General features: G+C 41.6%; 1 protein-coding gene across 1 annotated transcript in view; it reads right to left on the bottom strand.

Moving 5' to 3' along the window:
• The window catches only part of LOC134330055 (carboxypeptidase M-like), a 38613-nt gene extending 16947 nt beyond the window's left edge, over positions 1–21666 (bottom strand). The window contains exons 1-2 of the mRNA XM_063011024.1: positions 21600–21666; positions 18073–18267 (exon numbers count right to left, since the gene is read on the bottom strand). Coding sequence (XP_062867094.1) covers positions 18073–18241 — 169 coding nt within the window. The 5' untranslated portion in view covers positions 18242–18267; positions 21600–21666. The remainder of the gene's footprint in view (positions 1–18072; positions 18268–21599) is intronic.
• Between the last annotated feature and the right edge of the window lie 703 nt (positions 21667–22369).

Raw genomic sequence — 22369 nt, 5'->3', positions numbered from 1 at the left:
AGAACTACAAAGTGTTTCTATATGGTAAGTGAAGCTGATAAAATGGACAGTGAGAGTAGAAAGCTGATCTGTGTATATCAGACGAGTCAGGGGCCCAACAGGGGCAACTATGCAGTGGAGGGATGCAGTGAACTGGCAACCTGCCTGGTCCAGTACCTCAACCACTAAGCTATCACTGCCTACCTGTTAAAGCTGGCGCATTAATCATCAGATGCTTCCGTGTTTCGGAGTGGCACTTCTCACACGGCAGAGGGGATAATAGGGAATGTGACATGACTAAGGAGGAAAGAATACCTGCCTCCTGCTTTCTGCCTCTTGAAAACTTGGCTCGGAAGGTGGATTGGCTAATCCAATTACAACGACGTTTACTAGGTGTAATTAAATGAGTGAATGTGAGTAGGTCCTGCCATCAATCACCACCTGTAAAGAGTTTGGCATGTTCTTCTCATGTCTGCATGGGTTTCCTCCATATACACAGTATGGACAAAAGTATTGGGACACCCCTTATATTACTGAATTCATGTGTTTCAGCCAGAACAGTTGCAACAGGTGTAATAAATCAACCTCCAACTTTGCAGCAACAGTTTAGGGAAGGCCCATTCCTGTTCCAGCATGACTTATAGGCATGAAGAAAAGCTCAGTTTAAAGAAACTCCAGTGTCCTGCCTCACTCAACAGCTCTGGAATGAACCGGAACATCGACTGAGACTTTCTTGACCAGAATCAGTGCCCGGCCACACAAAGCTGTAATATTTTTTACAAAATGGGCACAAATTCCCACACTTTTAAGTGAGAAGCTTTACAGATGAGCAGGACGTCTGGCAAGCTCACGGTCTCCTGCCTGCGGTCACTGATGTTCCATCTCCTCACAGAAACCCCCTGAGAAGAACCTTCAGTAGAGCTCATCTCACTACTCTAACGCCCACATACAGAGTACACCAGGTCACCGAATGAAGCAGCTCCTGGTACGGCAGCCAGGTGGCTCCTGGATTATCTCCAGAAGTCCCAGGTCTCCTCGCAGCACCGCTCGGCCGCCGACCGCGCTAAGATTAGACGGGGATTGACCTCGCCAGCCCTGGAGAGCGGATAATCTGCCCGAGCCTTTAATCAAATGTGGCCAGGTCGAGGTAAACTCGTCCTCCTCAGAACATGCTGGTATTGTACATTTTTTGGAGAAGAAACCTCCCTCTGAAATTCCAAACTGTTTCTCGTACACACAGGAGATGCCAGCCAGGGTTCAGGGTTATTATAGTTCTCAGTTTTACAGAGCACACACACACATGGCCAGTCTCTCAATCTGCCAATCTACCTCTCGCATGTTAAGCTTCATAACTGTTCCATCCTTCGATAAATCAGGTGTAGAGGAACTCAAGCAGCCTGCATGGTCAAGCTCACTGATCAGCTCTGGGATTAATTGGAATGTCTATTAAGAGCCAGGATCTGAGCTCATAAATGCTTTTGGATGGATGGATGGGTGGATGGATGGATGGATGGACAAATAAATGGATGGATGGATGGACATACGTACAAATAAATGGATGGATGGATGGATGGATGGATGGATGGATGGACAAATAAATGGATGGATGGAAAGATAGATTAATGTATGTATGCATAGATGGATGGATGGATGGACTGATTACTGGATGGATGGATGGATGGACGTACATACAGATAAATGAATGGATGGATGGATGGACAAGTAAATGGATGGATTGATAGATGGATGGATGGACAAGTAAATGGATGGATTGATAGATACATGGATATATGGATGGATGGATGGATGGATGGATGGACAAGTAAATGATGGATGGATAGATGGACAAATACATGGATAAATGGATGGATGGATGGATGGACAAGTAAATGATGGATGGATGGATGGATGGACAAATAAATGGATGGGTGGATGGGTGGATGGATGGATGGATGGACGTACATACAGATAAATGAATGGATGGATGGATGGACAAGTAAATGGATGGATGGATGGATGGATGGATGGACAAATAAATGGATGGATGGATGGATGGATGGATGGACAAGTAAATGGATGGATTGATAGATACATGGATATATGGATGGATGGATGGATGGATGGATGGACAAGTAAATGATGGATGGATAGATGGACAAATACATGGATAAATGGATGGATGGATGGATGGACAAGTAAATGATGGATGGATGGATGGATGGACAAATAAATGGATGGGTGGATGGGTGGATGGATGGATGGATGGACGTACATACAGATAAATGAATGGATGGATGGATGGACAAGTAAATGGATGGATGGATGGATGGATGGATGGACAAATAAATGGATGGATGGATGGATGGATGGATGGACAAGTAAATGATAGATGGATGGATGGATGGATGGATGGATGGATGGACAAATAAATGGATAGATGGATGGATGGATGGATGGATGGACAAGTAAATGATAGATGGATGGATGGATGGATGGACAAATAAATGGATGGGTGGATAGATGGACAAATACATGGATATATGGATGGATGGATGAATGGATGGACAGATTACTGAATAGATATGTGGCCAGGTCGAGGTAAACTCGTCCTCCTCAGAACATGCTGGTATTGTACATTTTTTGGAGAAGAAACCTCCCTCTGAAATTCCAAACTGTTTCTCGTACACACAGGAGATGCCAGCCAGGGTTCAGGGTTATTATAGTTCTCAGTTTTACAGAGCACACACACACATGGCCAGTCTCTCACTCTGCCAATCTACCTCTCGCATGTTAAGCTTCATAACTGTTCCATCCTTCGATAAATCAGGTGTAGAGGAACTCAAGCAGCCTGCATGGTCAAGCTCACTGATCAGCTCTGGGATTAATTGGAATGTCTATTAAGAGCCAGGATCTGAGCTCATAAATGCTTTTGGATGGATGGATGGGTGGATGGATGGATGGATGGACAAATAAATGGATGGATGGATGGACATACGTACAAATAAATGGATGGATGGATGGATGGACAAATAAATGGATGGATGGAAAGATGGATGGACTGATTACTGGATGGATGGATGGATGGATGGACGTACATACAGATAAATGAATGGATGGATGGATGGACAAGTAAATGGATGGATTGATGGATGGATGGATGGATGGATGGATGGATGGATGGATGGACAAGTAAATGGATGGATTGATAGATACATGGATATATGGATGGATGGATGGATGGATGGATGGATGGACAAGTAAATGATGGATGGATAGATGGACAAATACATGGATAAATGGATGGATGGATGGATGGACAAGTAAAGGATGGATGGATGGATGGATGGACAAATAAATGGATGGGTGGATGGATGGATGGATGGACGTACATACAGATAAATGAATGGATGGATGGATGGACAAGTAAATGGATGGATGGATGGATGGATGGATGGACAAATAAATGGATGGATGGATGGATGGATGGATGGACAAGTAAATGATAGATGGATGGATGGATGGATGGATGGATGGACAAATAAATGGATGGGTGGATAGATGGACAAATACATGGATATATGGATGGATGGATGAATGGATGGACAGATTACTGAATAGATGGATGGATAGATAAATGGACAAATAAAAAGATAGATGGATGGATGGATGGATGGACAAATAAATGGTTTAATGGATGGATGGACCCACTGACCAGTTCTGGAATAAACTGGAATGTAAATTGAAATGCAAATTCCTTCTCAGATTTATATAAATATTAATGCCTGTCATTTTGGAATAGGATGTCCAACAATCTCGCAGTCTGGTGTCCAGATACTTTTGGTTGTTGGGCAGACAAGACAAAAAAGGTTATGGTGTCTTCTTCCAGTGCCAACTCATGTCCACTGTAGAAGGTATCAGAACTGGACATCAGACCAGTATTCCAACAAATCCTGTTTCCTCCAGCGTCTTGTGGAGTACGTGTCCATCATTTCCCCAGGGAAGGGATGCACCAGGACACCCTGGGACTTCCCCAAATGTTTGTGGATGCCATGTCTCGCTGGGTCAGAGCTGTTTATTAGGTGGGTGGTCCCAATATTTTGGCTGGTCTGTGAGAACAACACTAATGTCTGCAGAAAATCAGAAGGTCAATCGAGGTTTTAATCAGCCGAGGGTTCCTGAGACTCGCCGCGCCCCTCTGTTTATTTCAAACGGCTCATTCTTTTAAACACACTGGACCACCCACAAACCCCACACCCCCTTCCCCACACACCCCACACAGTGACGGACTCGGTACACGGCGTATTAGCATCCCAAAAAGAGCAGACAGACGAGAGAACAGATCAGTGAAGTACAGCAGGAGGTGGTGGGTGGGGGTGCCACCTCGTTCTTTCAGTGGTGGTTTTGTGCTGAACCAGGGCAGCAATCTGATCCGGCAGGGTTTTAAAATGTCACGCGCTGGCACCAGGGATGCCAACGCGCCTATCAGCCGGTAATCTAGAAACTCACGGGAACAGCGATTTAATGCCCTGAATGAATGAAATAACATGCAGATGGTTCCTGCAGGTCCTGAAGAGCTTTTATCTTAATTTAAAGGAATTTTGTGACAAAGGAGAAAAGTTTATGGGTGGCATGTGGTAGTGTAGGTATGTGGTAGTGTAGGTATGTGGTAGTGTAGGTATGTGGTAGTGTAGGTATGTGGTAGTGTAGGCATGTGGTAGTGTAGGTATGTGGTAGTGTAGGTATGTGGTTGTGTAGGGTATGTGGTAGTGTAGGTATGTGGTAGTGTAGGTATGTGGTAGTGTAGGTATGTGGTAGTGTAGGTATGTGGTAGTGTAGGGCATGTGGTAGTGTAGGTATGTGGTAGTGTAGGCATGTGGTAGTGTAGGTATGTGGTAGTGTAGGGCATGTGGTAGTGTAGGTATGTGGTAGTGTAGGGCATGTGGTAGTGTAGGTATGTGGTAGTGCAGGGCATGTGGTAGTGTAGGTATGTGGTAGTGTAGGCATGTGGTAGTGTAGGTATGTGGTAGTGTAGGCATGTGGTAGTGTAGGTATGTGGTAGTGTAGGTATGTGGTAGTGTAGGCATGTGGTAGTGTAGGTATGTGGTAGTGTAGGTATGTGGTAGTGTAGGTATGTGGTAGTGTAGGCATGTGGTAGTGTAGGTATGTGGTAGTGTAGGTATGTGGTAGTGTAGGGCATGTGGTAGTGTAGGTATGTGGTAGTGTAGGGCATGTAGTAGTGTAGGGCATGTAGTAGTGTAGGGCACGTAGTAGTGTAGGTATGTGGTAGTGTAGGCATGTGGTAGTGTAGGTATGTGGTAGAGTAGGTATGTGGTAGTGTAGGTATGTGGTAGTGTAGGCATGTGGTAGTGTAGGGTATGTGGTAGTGTAGGGTATGTTGTAGTGTAGGTATGTGGTAGTGTAGGCATGTGGTAGTGTAGGTATGTGGTAGTGTAGGTATGTGGTAGTGTAGGCATGTGGTAGTGTAGGTATTTGGTAGTGTAGGTATGTGGTAGTGTAGGGCATGTGGTAGTGTAGGTATGTGGTAGTGTAGGCATGTGGTAGTTAGTGTAGGGTATGTGGTAGTGTAGGGTATGTTGTAGTGTAGGTATGTGGTAGTGTAGGCATGTGGTAGTGTAGGTATGTGGTAGTGTAGGCATGTGGTAGTGTAGGTATGTGGTAGTATAGGTATGTGGTAGTGTAGGCATGTGGTAGTGTAGATGTGGCACAGCTTCTGGAGACCTGAGTTTTACACTTGTTTAATAACTTGTTTAGTGTTGGATGGACGGATGGACTAATGAATGGATAGAGAAATAAATGATTTAATTAATTAATTAATTGGACAAATAAATGAATGGATGAATGGCTGGATGGATGGACAAATAAATGGATGGATAGATGGATGAAATAATAGATGGATGGATGGACGAATGGATGGATTACTGAATGGATGGATGGACAGACAAACGGTCGGATGGATGAATGAGTGAATGGATGGATGGACAAATAAATGTATGGATGGATGGACTGACGGATGGATGGACAAACGAATGAATGGATGGATGGATGGATGGATGGATGTACTGATGGATGGACAAATAAATGGATGGATGGATGGACGGACAAACGGTCGGATGGACGGATGGATAAATGAGTGAATGGATGAATGAGTGAATGGATGGTTGGACAGACAAACAGACAGACGGATTGATTTGTAAACTGGAAGGTTGATGGATGGATGGATGGATGGATGGATGGATGGATGGATGGACTGACGGATGGACGGATGAATAAATGGATGGATGGGTGGACGAATTGAGAGATGTACAGATGTACTGATGGACGGACAAACAAATAGATGGATGGATTGATGAACAAATATCCAGATAAATGGATGGATGGATGACTGCATGTATGAATGAATGAATGAATAAAACCTAAAGCCAGCGTCTTTACTTACTGCAGACGATATGAGGTCTTCTGTACATGTTACGTCCTCGTGAATATTACACAGCTCCTCTGAGATTCTGAGTCTGACCTCTTACACTAATGTTCCAGCAGAGGAGACTCACCCCGCCCCTGTGAGAAGACTCACCCCGCCCCTGTGAGGAGACTCACCCCGCCCTGAGGGCCCTGAGGGGACCCCCCCACCCCGGGGACCCCCCCCCCCCCCCCCCCACCCCACCCCTCTGTCGGCTTGTTCGGTCTGAACGGCTTTGATTTCACTTTGAAATCACGAACAGAAGCCGTGATAATACAGGGTGCTGAAAGCCACAGTTCAGGGAGGCGGGGGTACAGGGGGGGGGGGGGGGGGGGGGCGCAGCTGAACCAAGGCTTTGTGTATCGCAGAAGGATGACATCATCGCCATCTAGGTCTCTACCTGTCTGATCTGAGCTGGAGAACGTGCTGTTATCTCACCTGTCTGAGACTGATAGGAACAGTTGCTACAACATCAAGTAAATAAAGAGTTCCTCTCCAACCCAAACGTTCTCCTGCCGGTGCTGGGCAGCACTGGGCGCTCGGTTGGCGAAGCGGGACACTACACCAGCCCACTGGCCAAAAAGGCGTCCGCACTGACATGATCGGCTCATGTCCGAGTGGGAGTGGCCAAAACAGCCTAGCCATTGGTCAGTGCGCTCTCAGTGCCGGTCCCAGGCCCGAGTAAACAGCAGGATCGCGTCAGGAAGGGCATCCGGTGTAATAACTGTGCCAGGTATGAGGACCAGATCTACTTTGACCCCCCCCCCCCCCACCCCCTGGACCCTGGTCACCCTTCTGTTTTCATGCTGATTCTACATGCCGGTAGATGGATTGGCTAGCAAGAATGTATTTGTCCTTGATGGAGTAATGGGAGAGGCTGGGACTGGAACTAGAAACTGGCGCTCCAGGGTTCGAATCCCCAGCAGTGCTTTCAACCGGTCGAGCATCTACATACAGGCATTGGTTCTGGTGTTTCTGGGGAGACCGGGCCCACTGCAACCCTGACCAGGACAGCTCTTTTGATGTGGGCGTGGCCGCGCTGTTTTCATCGTCTCCGTCACAAATTCCCACAGATACTGTAACGTGCCATAAATGCGTGCCAGGCTGCAGCCTGCGAGGGGACTGAGTAACCAGCAGGGGTCGCCAGAATGCACAGAAGAGGTATACAATTACTAACTGTAAAACATATGTTGCTCTATGCATTAATGTAACACCCTGTTCTTTATTTATCAATCAAAAGAGACCGTGTGTAGCAGGTGCAGCAGAGTTGTTGGGATTGTTTTAATCCTGTTCAATCTTACTGAGCTTTTTATTAGGAACACACAAAAGTAATACACTACATGGCCCACCGCAACCCTGACCGTGCTAATTTCATGGTCGCTTCGTAGCCGTTTCCGCTGACCTCCCCCAGGTGCTAAATCTCATACGCGAGTGCTAGCTGGCCTCACGTGAGCATTAAACAGCGTCTCCTGACCGTGTAAGCCCTCGGGTTACCACCCACACACAGTAGATGGTGTGATGTTCTGAAACGGCTGGATGCTAATCATGCAGTGATTGTATATCATGACTTCACTTCATCTCCAGCGTAACGTCGTCGTGTTGTGATGCGTCGTTCCTCAGAAGCTACGTGAGACGCGGCGGGTCGAGACACGCGGCGAGATAGCGATCTGCTGTAGCCGCGAAACCGGACTGAATACAACTGAGTGCAGTTAGTGAGTGATGTTGTAGTCTAGTAATCAGAAGGTCACTGGTTCAAGCCCCACCACTGCCAGGTTGCCATTGTTGGACCCTTGAGCAAGGCCCTTAACCCTTAATTGCTTAGACTGTATACTGTCCCAGTACTGTAAGTCACTTTGGATAAAGGCGTCTGCTAATGCCGAAAATGTAAATGAAAATTAAGCATTAAGGGCCTTGTTCAGGGGCCCAACAGTGGCAACAGCATCAGTGGGCTTTGAACTGGCAACCTTCTGATTACTAGTCCAGTACCTAAATTTACACCAAAAAAGTTTCTTCTAAGAATTTAAAAGCTCACCAGAAAATCCACCTAATGGCCCAGGTGGCACAGCGGGATATTCCGCTATCACACCAGCGTTGCCACCGGTCAGCAGGGCGCCGTCTAGCAGGCATAAATGCCAGTTCCTGCAGGGAGGGATGACCGGACTACGTGGGCGGGGTCTTCAAACGCTGTGCAAGCACCCTGATTGGCGGATAGAAGCGCCTGTGTAGAGCGCATGGGTGGAAAAGGGTTTCAAGTCCAGAAAGAGAGACTCCAGCGTCTCAACTCATTTGGGACGAATTGGAATGCCAAACCAGACCTGCTCGGTCAATATCGAGTCCTGGCGTCACAAATTCCCACAGCTACTGTCATAAATGTGTGCTGAGTAGCCAGCAGGGGTCGCCAGAGCTCACAGAGGAACTGGACATACACACTGAGCACTTTATTAGGAACACCTACCTGTGTGATTAATATAGTGATTTAGTTATAAGCTACACCATAGTACAGGTGAACTTTGCGGGTGTACAATTACTAACTGTAGGTCATCTGGTGCTCTATACATGAATTTAGCACCACGCTTCCCATGTAGCAGGTGCAGCAGTGTTGTTGGGATTTTTAAGTCCTGTTTAAACGTCTTGAGCTTTCTATTAGGAACACACAACAGTCATACACTATACGGCCAAAAGTATTTGGACGCCTGTTCAGTGACTTGTTGGACGTCCCATTTAGAAATCAAATGCTATTAAATTAGAGTGACCACTATTCTCTCCTGAAAAGGCATCTCACAGGACAAGTATGTCTATGGGAATTTGTGCCCCTATCCTATTCTTCAAATAATTGATTTGAAAATTAGAAGGGGTGTCCCAATATTTTTGTCCATATACAGTATGTAGTGTATTTATTTGTGCATTCATTTTCACAAGCTGATTCGTCCTGGTCAGGGTTCCAGTGGGTTACAATTGCTTTATTATTAACTGGCTCTTAATGGGAAACAGGTAGAGTAATACTGAGTAATCCCAAAAGTGTGCAGTAGGGTTGAGGTCAGGGCTCTGTGCAGGACACAGTCATGCTGGAACAGGACAGGTCCTTCCCTAACCTATTGTAGCAAAGCTAGACGCATATAGTCTTCTTTATATCATTGATTTGAATTCAGAAGTTAGAAATGGTGTCCCAATATTTTGTCCATATATAGTATAATTACTAGCTGATTCGTCCTGGTCAGGGTCCCAGTGGGTTACAATTGCTTTATTATTAATTGGCTCTTAATGGGAAACAGGTAGAGTAATACTGACACTAAATGGTCAAAAGTATTTGGACTCCTGAGCACGACCTTATTAGACGCCCCATTCCACAACATGGGCATGAATTTGAAGACGGCGTTTCACAGAATCTGTGGCATTTTGTGCTTAGCTAGCCGTCAAGACCCCAATTCATCCCAAAAACGTGCAGTAGGGTTGAGGTCAGGGCTCTGTGCAGGACACAGTCATGCTGGAACAGGACAGGTCCTTCCCTAAACTGTTGCTGCAAAGCTTGAAGCATGTATTTTTTTTCTTCATATAGTTGATTTGAAATCAAAAATTAGAAGGGGTGTCCCAATATTTTCGTCCCGATATTTTTACTAGCTGATTCTTCATGGTCAGGGTCCCAGTGGGTTAGAATTGCTTTATTATTAACTGGCTCTTAATGGGAAACAGGTACAACAATACTGACACTATATGGTCAAAAGTATTTGGACTCCTGAGCATGATCTTATTAGACGCCCCATTCCAAAACGTTCCACAGGATTTTGGACTTTTTTTGTCCGTGGTAATTTGTGCTTGGCTAGCCGTCAAGGTCCCAATTCATCCCAAAAGTCTTCAGCAGGGTTGAGTTCAGGGCTCTGGGCAGGTCAGTGGAGTTCGTCCAGACCGAATGTGTTTACGGACATCGGTTCGTCCTGGGTTAAACCCTTCGCATAAATATCTGATCCCTCGTTCTCCCAGGAGGGCTACACAGCAGCTGATTTCATCCCACAGGTCATGGGTTTGAATCTCGCTGATGCTAACGCTTCTGCACAGAGCTGCAGTCCAGCTGTTCCAGAAGGATACGGGATATATTTGAACACGAGTGGGTTTGGAACCTCCAGCACGAGGACAGAACGCCACGTTTAAGGTCACCACAGACGTTATTTTAGACCTCGGCGTGCTCGGTCAGTACGGACGTTCAGAACAGTTTCCTCCAGAGAGCTTTTTAGGGTCTGGCCTGTCCAGTTGTGAGGGTGTGCGCCAAATCTGAGGTCCACTCTTGCTAACAAGCTACTTTTAGCTTGAATATTGGATAGCATGGATGCTGCAGAGCATTATGGGTCCTAAACACTGACCAGACATAACATTCTGAGCACAGGTGAAGTGAATAACACTGATTATCTCTTCATTATGCTAACATCTTGGTGTCAGATACCACAGCACACCTTCAGGGGTCTAGTGGAGTCCATGCCTCGATGGGTCTGGTCTGTTTTGGCAGCAAAAGGGGGGACCAACACAATATTAGGAAGGTGGTCATAATGTTATGCCTCATCAGTGTACATGATGCATGCTCATGTGTCTCAAACCGTATTCTTCATGAAGACTAGTGAATTATCGTATTATTTAGTGCACTACTCTGCGGTTTGGGACGCAGCCCAGTAAAGACATAGACGATCAGAAAGTAGGCAACGTAGCCGTCAAAAACTATATTTATTTTCCTGGATTTTTCCCAGGTGTGAATCCGTTGCTGCTTGCACAACCCTGATCTCCAAGGTATGCTTTTAACTTTGCAGCAACAGTTTAGGGAAGGCCCCTTTCCTGTTCCAGCATGACCTACAAAGCTCCATAAACACATGAAGAAAAGCTGCACAAAACCCTGACATCAGCAGCTCTGGAATGAACCGGAACATCAACTGAGGCTTTCTTGACCGACATCAGTGCCGAGCCATACAAATGACTGAATGGGCATGAATTCCCACAGACATACTTCAAAGTCTTGTGAGAAGCGGACGCGTGTCCAGTCTGCCGCCGCTTCTTATCACCTACCAGTGTCGGGTTCCCACACAGAGCCGTATCACGTACCCTCCCTCATTCGAGCAGGCGCCCGGAACAATCCCGGAGACCTTCCCAAGCAATCGTGGTCATGTAGTCACCCATAGCTCTGCCAAGATTGGAACTCATGAGTCCCGTAGTGGTGTGCTATATACTCAAGCGCCCGTCAAGAATAAATTCATCCAAAATGTGTCTAGTTGGCAGTAAAACGAGCGCAATCATTTACATCTTCGGCATTTAGCAGACGCCGTTATCTAAAGGCTAGGGCAAGCCATAGCCAAGTGGTTAAGGTACTGGACTAGTAACCAGAAGGTCGCTGGTTCAAGCCCCACCACTGCCAGGTTGCTGCTGTTGGGCTCTTGAGCAAGGCCCTTAACCCTCAATTGCTCAGACTGTAAACTGTTACAGTAATGTAAGTCGCTTTGGATAGAGGCGGTTAAGGTTGCTGGCAGTGATGGGGCTTGAACCAGCAACCTTCTGATTATTAGTCCAGCACCTTTACCGCTGAGCTACCACTGGCCTGTCACCTGGCTCAGGTTATCTGAATCTTTTAATAATGTTAAGACAGTAAATGGGGAAATGTCTAAATGTATTCATAATGTATTCATTCATGCTCTTCATTAATGAGCCACAACAGTGTATGCTTCTAACTTTGCAGCAACAGTTTAGGGAAGGTCCTTTCCTGTTCCCGCATGACCGTGTCCCTATGCACGAAGCAAGTTCTACAGTATAAAGACATGAAAGGAATGTAATGAATTGGAACATCAACTGGAGGCTTTCTTGATTGACATCAGCGCCCAGCTGTACAAATGCTATTTGAATTAAATGGGCACAAATTCCCACAGAACTACCTGAATCTTTTAATAATGTTATGGACTGTAGATGGAGAAATGTTGAAATTCTTGCAGTTGGGTGTATTTTGAGGTATGTATTCATTCATGTGCTTCATAAATCCATGTGTTTCACCTACAACATTGTATGCTTCTAACTTAGGGAAGGCCCTTTCCTGTTCCAGCACGACCGTGTCCCTATGCACGAAGCAAGTTCTACAGTATAAAGACATGAAGAAAAGCTGCACAGATCTCAACAGCTCTGGAATGAACTGGAACATCAACTGGAGGCTTTCTTGATTGACATCGGAGGTATGTATTTATTTATGCTCTTCATAAATCCATGTGTTTCAGCCACAACATTGTATGCTTCTAACTTAGCAGCATCAGTTTAGGGAAGGACCTTTCCAGTTCCAGCATGACCGTGCCCCTCTGCACGAAGCAATATAGTAGAAAGACACGAAGCTGCACAGAGCGCTGACCAGTACAAATGCTATTTGGACTAAATGGGCACAAATTCCCACAGACTGTGCTCGTTTTCATAACTATCTGAATCTTTTAGTAATGTTATGGACGGTAGATGGTGAAATGCCTAAATTCCTCACAGTTGTGTGTGTTTGGGTGTATGTATTAATTCAAGCGCTTCATAAACGAGCAGTTGTATCCTAGTGGTTAAAGTACTGGACTAGTAGGCCGCTCAGGTGGTAAAGAAAAACACGTGTTCAACACCAGAGCTGGGATCTCAAATACATCGTATCGAGTCTCGGCTCTGCCTGCCGGCTGGGCTGAGCAGCCACATGAGCAACGATTGGCCTGTTGTTCAGATAGGGGCAGAATTAAGCCGGATGGGGTCTCTCTCTCATAACTAATGCAATTAAGACCTCTGCTGGCTGAATGATGGCGCCTGCACAGAGACAGGGAGTATGTTGATCAGGGTGTGTCTCTCCGTACACAGTGCTGATCCGCATATGCACTCATCAAAGTGTAGGTGATAAGATGCATACGCCTGCTGCCCACGTGTCGGAGGGGGCGTGGGTTAGCTTCGTTCTCCTCAATCAGAGCGGGGATCGGCATTGGTGGAGAGGAAGCATGACGCAATCGGGCAATTGGACGCGCTAAAAGGGAGAAAAGCGGAGAAAAAGCATAAAATATATATATATATTTATACAACAGTTAGTTCCGACCTTACAATCTGATTGGTTGAGAAGTGTTCTAACCGTGCTGATATTGGTGATAACAGCACGGCCTTTTCACACCACAACTGTATTACTCCGCTGATGCGTTGACATTAACGACGAGCTTCATGCACACAAACGCACACGCAGGCGACACAGACCTTATTCCCAATCGCGTTTTAAATCCGTTATCTGATAAACAATCTAATGCACTGTGTAGGGAACATAACCAATTGTCTAATTCACTATCTAGTGCACTGTGTAGGGAACATAAATCCGTGATCTGATACACAATCTAGTGCACTATGTAGGGAACATTAATGTGTTTGTAACGCAAACAGTTAGCTTAATAGCCCAGTTAGCAGCTCCTAAAAGTTCTGTTATCACCCATAATCCTTTGGTGTGTGCGAGATGTTTTTTATTTCTTTTTTTTCCCTTCGGAGGTTCTTGCCTTCTTCTTCTTGTTCTTCTTACCTCCCTGAAATGAGTTTTTGCAACTTGGGATGTCTGCTTTGTAGTGTTAAACTTTATATTCGTTATGGAACTACTTTTTGGAGGAAGGTATTGTCAATATTAAAGCATATTTATTATGAAATTCAGGGCTTCTTTAATTTATTTTCTTTCTTTCTTTTGTAAAAACTGTTGTATAAAAGCAATAGAACACTTGAGGTCGTGTGTTATAGCGAATAATATCACGGCTGTGATGATCTACGGTACTCGCCTTCAGCTCGTGCCTGCGACCAGATCACAGCCGTGATGTTATTCGTGATAACACACTCCCTCTCGTGTTCTATTGCTTAAATATATATATATATATACTGTATATAAAGTACTGGACTAGTAATCAAAAGGTTGCTGGTTCAAGTCCCACCTCTGTCAGGTTTCACTGTTGGGCCCTTAAGCAAGGCCCTTAACCCTCAATTGCTTAGACAGTATACTGTCCCACTACTGTAAGTCACTTAGGATAAAAAGCATCTGCTAAATGCAGCAAACGTAATTCATAACAGCATCACTTCATAGTATTTGTAGTTCTCATTAGCTCCGCCCCATTTTGGTGCTGTTTTTAGGATTGGTGTCCATATACTCTTGACCCCATTATTCCTAGGCTCTAGTTTCACCAGGACCGAGGGAAACGTGATTAATAATCCCTCCCTGTGTTTACGAGTCAGGGAAATGAGTTCGTGTTTGTATTTCCAGTGGAACGCAAAACATGCAAAATAAACTTCGTGCCCCTGAAAGCAGTGCACTGTGGGAAAAAAACCCCACCGGCCGGGGGGTCAGAGGAGAGTGGACGCTGTCAGGATTTCAGTCGCGAAAAGAAGGAAGTTACATGTTTAAAGCTCTCTTTCACCAACAATCTGGACATTAATCATCTGACCTCTATTATTAAGTTACTCCTGCTTGTAAAACTGCCACTCACTGGATGTTTTTCTTTCATTATACTGTGTAAAAAATTTTTCGATTCATGTGTTTCAGCCACAGTATTGTATGCAGTCCTGACCTCAGGCCCATTCAACAGCTCTGGGATGAATGGGAACCCCAACTGGGGGATTTCTTGACACGAGATCGTTTGATTGAATGGGCACAAATTCCCACAGACACAATACAAAGCCTTGTGAGAAGCTTTCTCAGAAGAGCGGCTGTTGTTCTAGCTGATATGTCCTCTGTGGGGGCTGTGGTAGCGGACTAGTAATCAGAAGGTTGCTGGTTCAAGCCCGACCACCTCCAGGATGCCACTGTTGGGCCCTTAAGCAAGGCCCTTAACCCTAAATCGCTTGCACTGTGTACAGTCTTAATTTGTAGGCATAAGTGTTGTAGCTTAGCAGTTAAGGTACTGGACTAGTAATCAGAAGGTTGCTGGTTCAAGCCTGACAGGTTGCCACTGTTGGGCCCCTGAGCAAGGCCCTTAACCCTGAATCGCTTGCACTGTGTACAGTCTTAATTTGTAGGCATAATTGTTGTAGCTTAGCAGTTAAGGTACTAGACTAGTAAACCGAAGGTTGCTGGTTCAAGTCCCACCTCTGTCAGGTTGTCACTGTTGGGCCCCTGAGCAAGGCCCTTAACCCTGAATCGCTGGCACTGTGTACAGTCTTAATTTGTAGGCATAATTGTTCTGAGAAATACTCAAAATACAAAAACGTAAATGTTAAACGTAGGTGCAGCAACAAAACAGAGAGAAAAACTTTCCACCTGCGTCATTAGGACCGTCCAGTAACAACAACGTCTCGGCTCAGTTCTGCAGACGCACTTTAATGCACGTTTGCGATTTTTCAGACAAAAGAGCAGCTTTAGCTAAAAAAACACAGAAAGGAAAAATAAAAGCAGAAGGGATTTGTTCTGTTTGTTCTGGTATGCATTATGGTATGCGTGACATATTTAAGAAAAAGTCCCTCAGGCGTCTGATCCTGATCAACTGGTTTGTGCTTAAATACCTGAGAGACAAATATGTCCCAAATATGTTTTATTATAACTTACCTCATACGCTGAATGTCAAGAATGAAGGAAACTGGCCGAGCAAGACGAGATTGTACCTATTGTATAGTTTAACATGTGTAAAGGTCGCCTGGTTTTTTACACTCCTCTGTTTTTACCAGGCTTGGGACCTGCACTGAGAGAGCACTGAAGAGGGCACCTCACTATGGTTAGGCTGTTCTCCTGACCCATCAGACATAACCAATCACGTCTGTGTAGACGCCCAACCGGCTGATAGCACCTCTGAGGTTCAAACCCAGATCTCAGAAGTAGTGAGCTAGTGCCACCCGAGCGCTCTATTCTGATATTTTAATTTAAAAATAAAAAAAAAAGCTAGATTAATAAGAATGTAATTAATGTCAATACTACTAAGAACATATTAATATTATTAGAACAACAATACTACTACTATTAATAATAATAAATAAATAATATTGAATGATGATAATAGATTACAATAATAATAATATTGCAATAGTAACTACATTAATAATTGATAATGATAATAATATTAGTAATAATAAACGACAATAATAGTAACATTATTAAATATAATACATTAATAATATATTAACAATGAGTATTATTATGATTATAATCACTTAATTCTAATTATTACTATTGTGATTAAATTATTTTAATTTGTGTTATTGTTTGTTATTGTTATTATTATTTTTAGTATTATTTATATTGTAGAATTTTTATTATTAATTTTTATTTTTATTTTTATTTTTTTTATTTTAACTTATTACTATTATTTATTATTATTCTTTTTTTTATTTTTTTTATTAGATTTAATATAATTAGATATTAAGTTTACATTTATTGTTTTTGTTATTATTATTATTATTATATATTTTTATATTACATATAAATTATAATATATAGATAAATATTTATATAATGCAGTAAAACAATATTAATATTAATATTTACATTACATATTACTATTATTAATATTGTTGATAATTATTTTCTAATAATAGTATAATGCAGTGTTATTATTATTAGATTTACATTATTAGTATTTTATTTATTATTATTATTATTAGTAGTAGTAGTATTACATTTATTGTTATTTTAATTTTAAATAAGTGTTGTTGTTATTATTAATATTATTACTATTATTATTATCTTTCTTTATATTACATATTAATTTTGATAAATATTTTTCTAGTTGTAGTATAATGCACTATTATTATTAATATTATTATAATTTTTATTATTATTATTACTATTACTATTATTATTATTATTACTACTTTTAATAATTATAATAATAATAATATTGTTGATAGCTATTTTAATAGCAGTAGCATAATGCAGTGATTATTATTATATTGACATTATTAGTATTACATTTATTATTATTATTTATAATTTTAATAACATTAATATAATTATACATTATTATTATTATTGTTGTTGTTTTGTTGTTGTTATTGTAGTATAATACAGTGTTATTATTATTATTATTATGATTATTATTATTATTGTTGTTATTATTCATATAATACAGTGTTATTATTATTAATAGTAGTAGTAGTAGTAGTATAATACAGTGTTATTATTATTACTATTATTATTGATATAATACAGTGTTGTTATTATTATTATTATTATTATTATTATTGGTATAATACAGTGTTATTATTATTATTATTAATATTATTATTATTATTATTATTATTATTGGTATAATACAGTGTTATTATTATTAATATTATTATTATTATTATTATTGGTATAATACAGTGTTATTATTATTATTATTATTATTATTATTATTATTATTATTATTGGTATAATACAGTGTTATTATTATTATTATTAATATTATTATTATTATTATTATTATTATTATTATTATTGGTATAATACAGTGTTATTATTATTATTATTAATATTATTATTATTATTATTATTGTTATAATACAGTGTTATTATTATTATTATTATTAATATTATTATTATTATTATTATTGGTATAATACAGTGTTGTTATATAATTCATTAATAAAATGTTCTCTTCTGCTGTTTCTGATCATTAAAGTTTATACAGGCGTTCTATAAAACACACACTTACCCTCCACCGACTGGCCGATGCTGTGTAGGTGTGTGATGCTGGAGAAGTTCTTGTTGATCTCGTGTAAATATTGTTCCAGCTGAGTCGAGTTGTGGTAACGAAACTCCAGCGCTCGAGCCAGTGGTACTGACAGGCAGAACCAGAACCAGAACAGCACCAACTGCAGCATGGCATCAGATCTCTCCGTCTCACTTCCTACAAACATAAAATACACAACATTATGACCTCATGGATGAGCTTCCTGTAGAATGGATGTTCAGAACATGTGGAGGGTCCAGGCTGAGCTCTACAGGTTCTTCTGCATTAGAAAACAAGAGATCACAATCAGATCAGGGTGGGGCAGGTGGAAGAGTGGGTGCTGTACAGAAACTTAGCTCCTGAGGACCTGGGTTTGAGGAGCTGTGGTCACCATCTGTGAGAAGTTTAGGGAGGTAAAAGTATGCAGAAGGTGGATTGACTGCTCTAAACTGTCCCCGGGTTTTCATTAGTAAGTATTAAGTAAGTGCTTGATGCCCTTTAATTGCTTGGGGCCCTGAAGTGGATGTTCTCCTGTCTTGTGCCCAGTGTTTTAGGGTCACACCAGACCCACTGTGACCTTGACCGGAGTAATTTAAATTACAATAATAACAATAGTAATAATACAAATATATTAATAGTCATAATAATAAAAATAAACATGTTGTAATATACATGTAAATAAATAATAAATATAATTATAATGGTAAAATTCTCACTCACTCACTTTCTTAACTGCTTATCCAATTAGGGTAGCGGGGGAGGTGCCCATCCCAGCTTTTCAATGGGCGCAGGGCACACAGTAACACCCTGGACGGGGCGTCAGTCCATCGCAGGGCAGACACACACACACACACACACACACACACACACACACACACACACACACACACACACACACACTCATACAAACATTCACCTATAGGGCAATTCAGCATCTCCAATTAACCTGACTGCATGTTTTTGGACTGTGGGAGGAAACCGGAGCTCCCGGATGAAACCCACGCAGACGCAGGGAGAACATGCAAACTCAGCACAGAAAGGACCCGGAGCACCCCGCCTGGGTATCGAACCCAGGACCTTCTTGCTGTGAGGCAACAGTGCTACCCACCGAGCCACCTTGCCGCCCTAATGGTAAAATTAATAATTGTTATAATAAACAATTATTATTTATATTACTTATTAATTATTTATTAATTTGAATAAATCAAAATAAATATAATATTATTTATAAAATAATAATAATAATAATAGAAATAATAATAATAAATGACAATAATAATAATAAACAACAATAATAAAATTAAAAATATAAATGATAAATAATAATTTTTATAATTAAATAGTTATATTTATTATTATTATATTATTAGTTATAATTGTAATTATTGCTTATTATTACAATTATTATTTTTACCATTATTATTATATTTATTTTTTATTTATATTTATATTATAACATTTTTATTTTTACATAAATAAATACATTTGTTTTATTATTATTATTATTATTATTATTGATAATTATTTTAGTAATAGTAGTATAATGCAGTGGTATATTTATTTATTTTATTTTTTTTCAGTGTTTTAGGGTAGCGCCAGACCCACTGTGACCTTGACCAGCATAAATCAGATTTTTTTTGGGAGAATGAAGATAAAGGTGATGTAAAGTGATCTAGGGCGTGTCTATGACATGACAAGTAAGACGTGTCTAATCCCCCCCACTGTCAGCAGCAGCAACACGCTAGACTTAACGGCACAGCAGGAGCTTCTGTTACAGCATCGATAAGGCGACGCCCTACCCGTCCAGCATTGTCTGTAGAGCACCCTACCAAACCGGTGACACGGCTTAGACTCTAACCCGGGTCTCGGAGGTGGTGGGTTAGAGTACCAGACTGCACCGCCACCCAAGCGCCTTGTTTGTTTTGTACAAAGTATGAATGAATATTAGAGGTATACTGGTAGCGGTGGGTAGAGCTCTGGATTGTAACTGGAAGGTTGTGGGTTCCAATCCTGTCCCTGCCAAGCAGTCACTGCTGGGCCCTTGAGCGAGGTCCTTAACCCTCTCTGACTTGTCGTATTGTACATGTGTTTATATGACAAACACACACAAACACACAAACTTAGGACAGTTTCTAGTTACTTCAGTTGACCTGACTGCACGTCTTTGGACTTCTGGGAGGAAACTGGAGCACCCGGAGAAAACCCTATCAGACATGGGGAGAACATGCAAACTTCACACAGAAATGACTCTGGACAGGGCAGACACACACACATTCACACTTTTACACACACACACACACACACACACACGAGACAGTTTTTAGTTACTAGTTTCTAGTTAACCTGACTGCATGTTTTCTGACCTTTGGGAGGAAACTGGAGCACCCGGAGGAAACCCTATCAGACTTGGGGAGAACATGCAAACTCCACACAAAAATGACCCTAGACAGGGCAGACACAGACATTCACACACACACACACACACACACACACACACACACACACACACACTTAGTTACTCCAATTAACCTGACTGCAGGTCTTTGGACTTCTGTGAGGAAACCAAAGCACCCGGAGGAAACCCACACAAACACGGGAGAACATGCAAACTCCACACAGAAATGACCCTGGACATGGGCAGACACACACACATTCACTCACACACACACTTAGGACAGTTTCTAGTTACTCCAGTTAACCTGACTGCGTGTCTTTGGACTGTGGGAGGAAACCAAAGCTCCCAGTGGAAACCCACACAAACTCCAAACAGACTCCACACAGAAAAGACTTGTCCCACTCCACCTGGGAATCGTACCCAGGACCTTCTTGCTGTGAGGAGACAGCGCTACCCACCCTGCCACCCTTCATACATACATCCTTCATTTTACTTATTGTACAATTGGCCAAGTTCTGACACCCTGGTAGAATTACTGGTTCCAGAACATCCACACAATTGCAGAAATGGTAAAACCGAAGATCCTGACTGAGAATAAGGATTCGATCTAATAACATCCTGAGGTTTGATTAGATTACAGTATTTATTGATAGTGCTGCATGAACATTTGGTTCTTACAAATGGAAATTATTCCTAGTACATCGTTTTAGAAACATATTTAAAGTATAAATGCAAAGTAAAGTAAATAAACGTTATATACTAGGGCTCCATCTACAAAGCTGGGCAAGCCATAGCCTAGTGGTTAAGGTACTGGACTAGTAATCAGAAGGTCACTGGTTCCCACCACTGCCAGGTTGCTGCTGTTGGGCCCTTGAGCAAGGCCCTTAACCCTCAATTGCTCAGACTGTAGACTGTAACTAATGTAAGTCGCTTTGGATAAAGGCGTCTGCTAAATGCCGTAAATGTAAATGATCCGTCCAGAGTGGAAGCGCATCAGCTGAGTTCAGATTATAGATAAAGTTACAGAACCACACGAGTAAGTTCAGGAACTACAGGCACTACTGAATACATATCTGATAAAGTTCTGGAACCGTCAGTAGATGTAGGTACATACCTCAGAGTTCCGAGTTAGTTCCTACAGACCGGTCCGGTGCTCCGCCGCTCCTCAGCCGTGCAGTACAGAACCGCGCAGTGTGAGTGTGCGCAATTACGCGACTCTCTCTCTCTCTCTCTCTCTCTCACTCACTCTCTCTCACTCTCTCTCACCCTCTCTCTCTCTCTCTCCGTGTGTGTGTGTGTGTGTGTGTGTGTGTGTGTGTGTGTGTGTGATAAACCTTCTCATTCACATTTCTACACACTACCGTAAAACTCGCGACACGTCCGCCCGGTCGTGTTATGGAAAGCCAAGCAGGTCATAAGCGCCTCGCAAAAATTGTGGACACCTGAACATGATAATAATAATAATAATAATAATAATAATAATAATAATAATAATAATAACAACAATTGTAATAATAATAATAATAATAATAATAGTAATAATAATAATAATAATAATAATAATAACAACAATTGTAATAATAATAATAATAATAATAACAATTGTAATAATAATAATAATAAAATAATAATAATAATAATGATAATAATAACAACAACAACAAAACAACAATAATAATAATAATAATAATAATAATGATAATAATAATATTAACAATAATAATAACAACAACAACAACAACAACAACAACAATAATAATAATAATAATAATAATAATTAATAATTAATAATAATATAATAATAATACAAAAAAGAAGAAGAAGAAGACTTCTTGTCATTATACTGCCGTACAATGAAATTTAGTGTGACACTCTCCTGGGGCT

This window comes from Trichomycterus rosablanca, chromosome 1 (assembly GCF_030014385.1).
Source record: "Trichomycterus rosablanca isolate fTriRos1 chromosome 1, fTriRos1.hap1, whole genome shotgun sequence".
NCBI lineage: Eukaryota > Metazoa > Chordata > Actinopteri > Siluriformes > Trichomycteridae > Trichomycterus > Trichomycterus rosablanca.
This window is presented reverse-complemented; position numbering and strand designations above follow the sequence as displayed.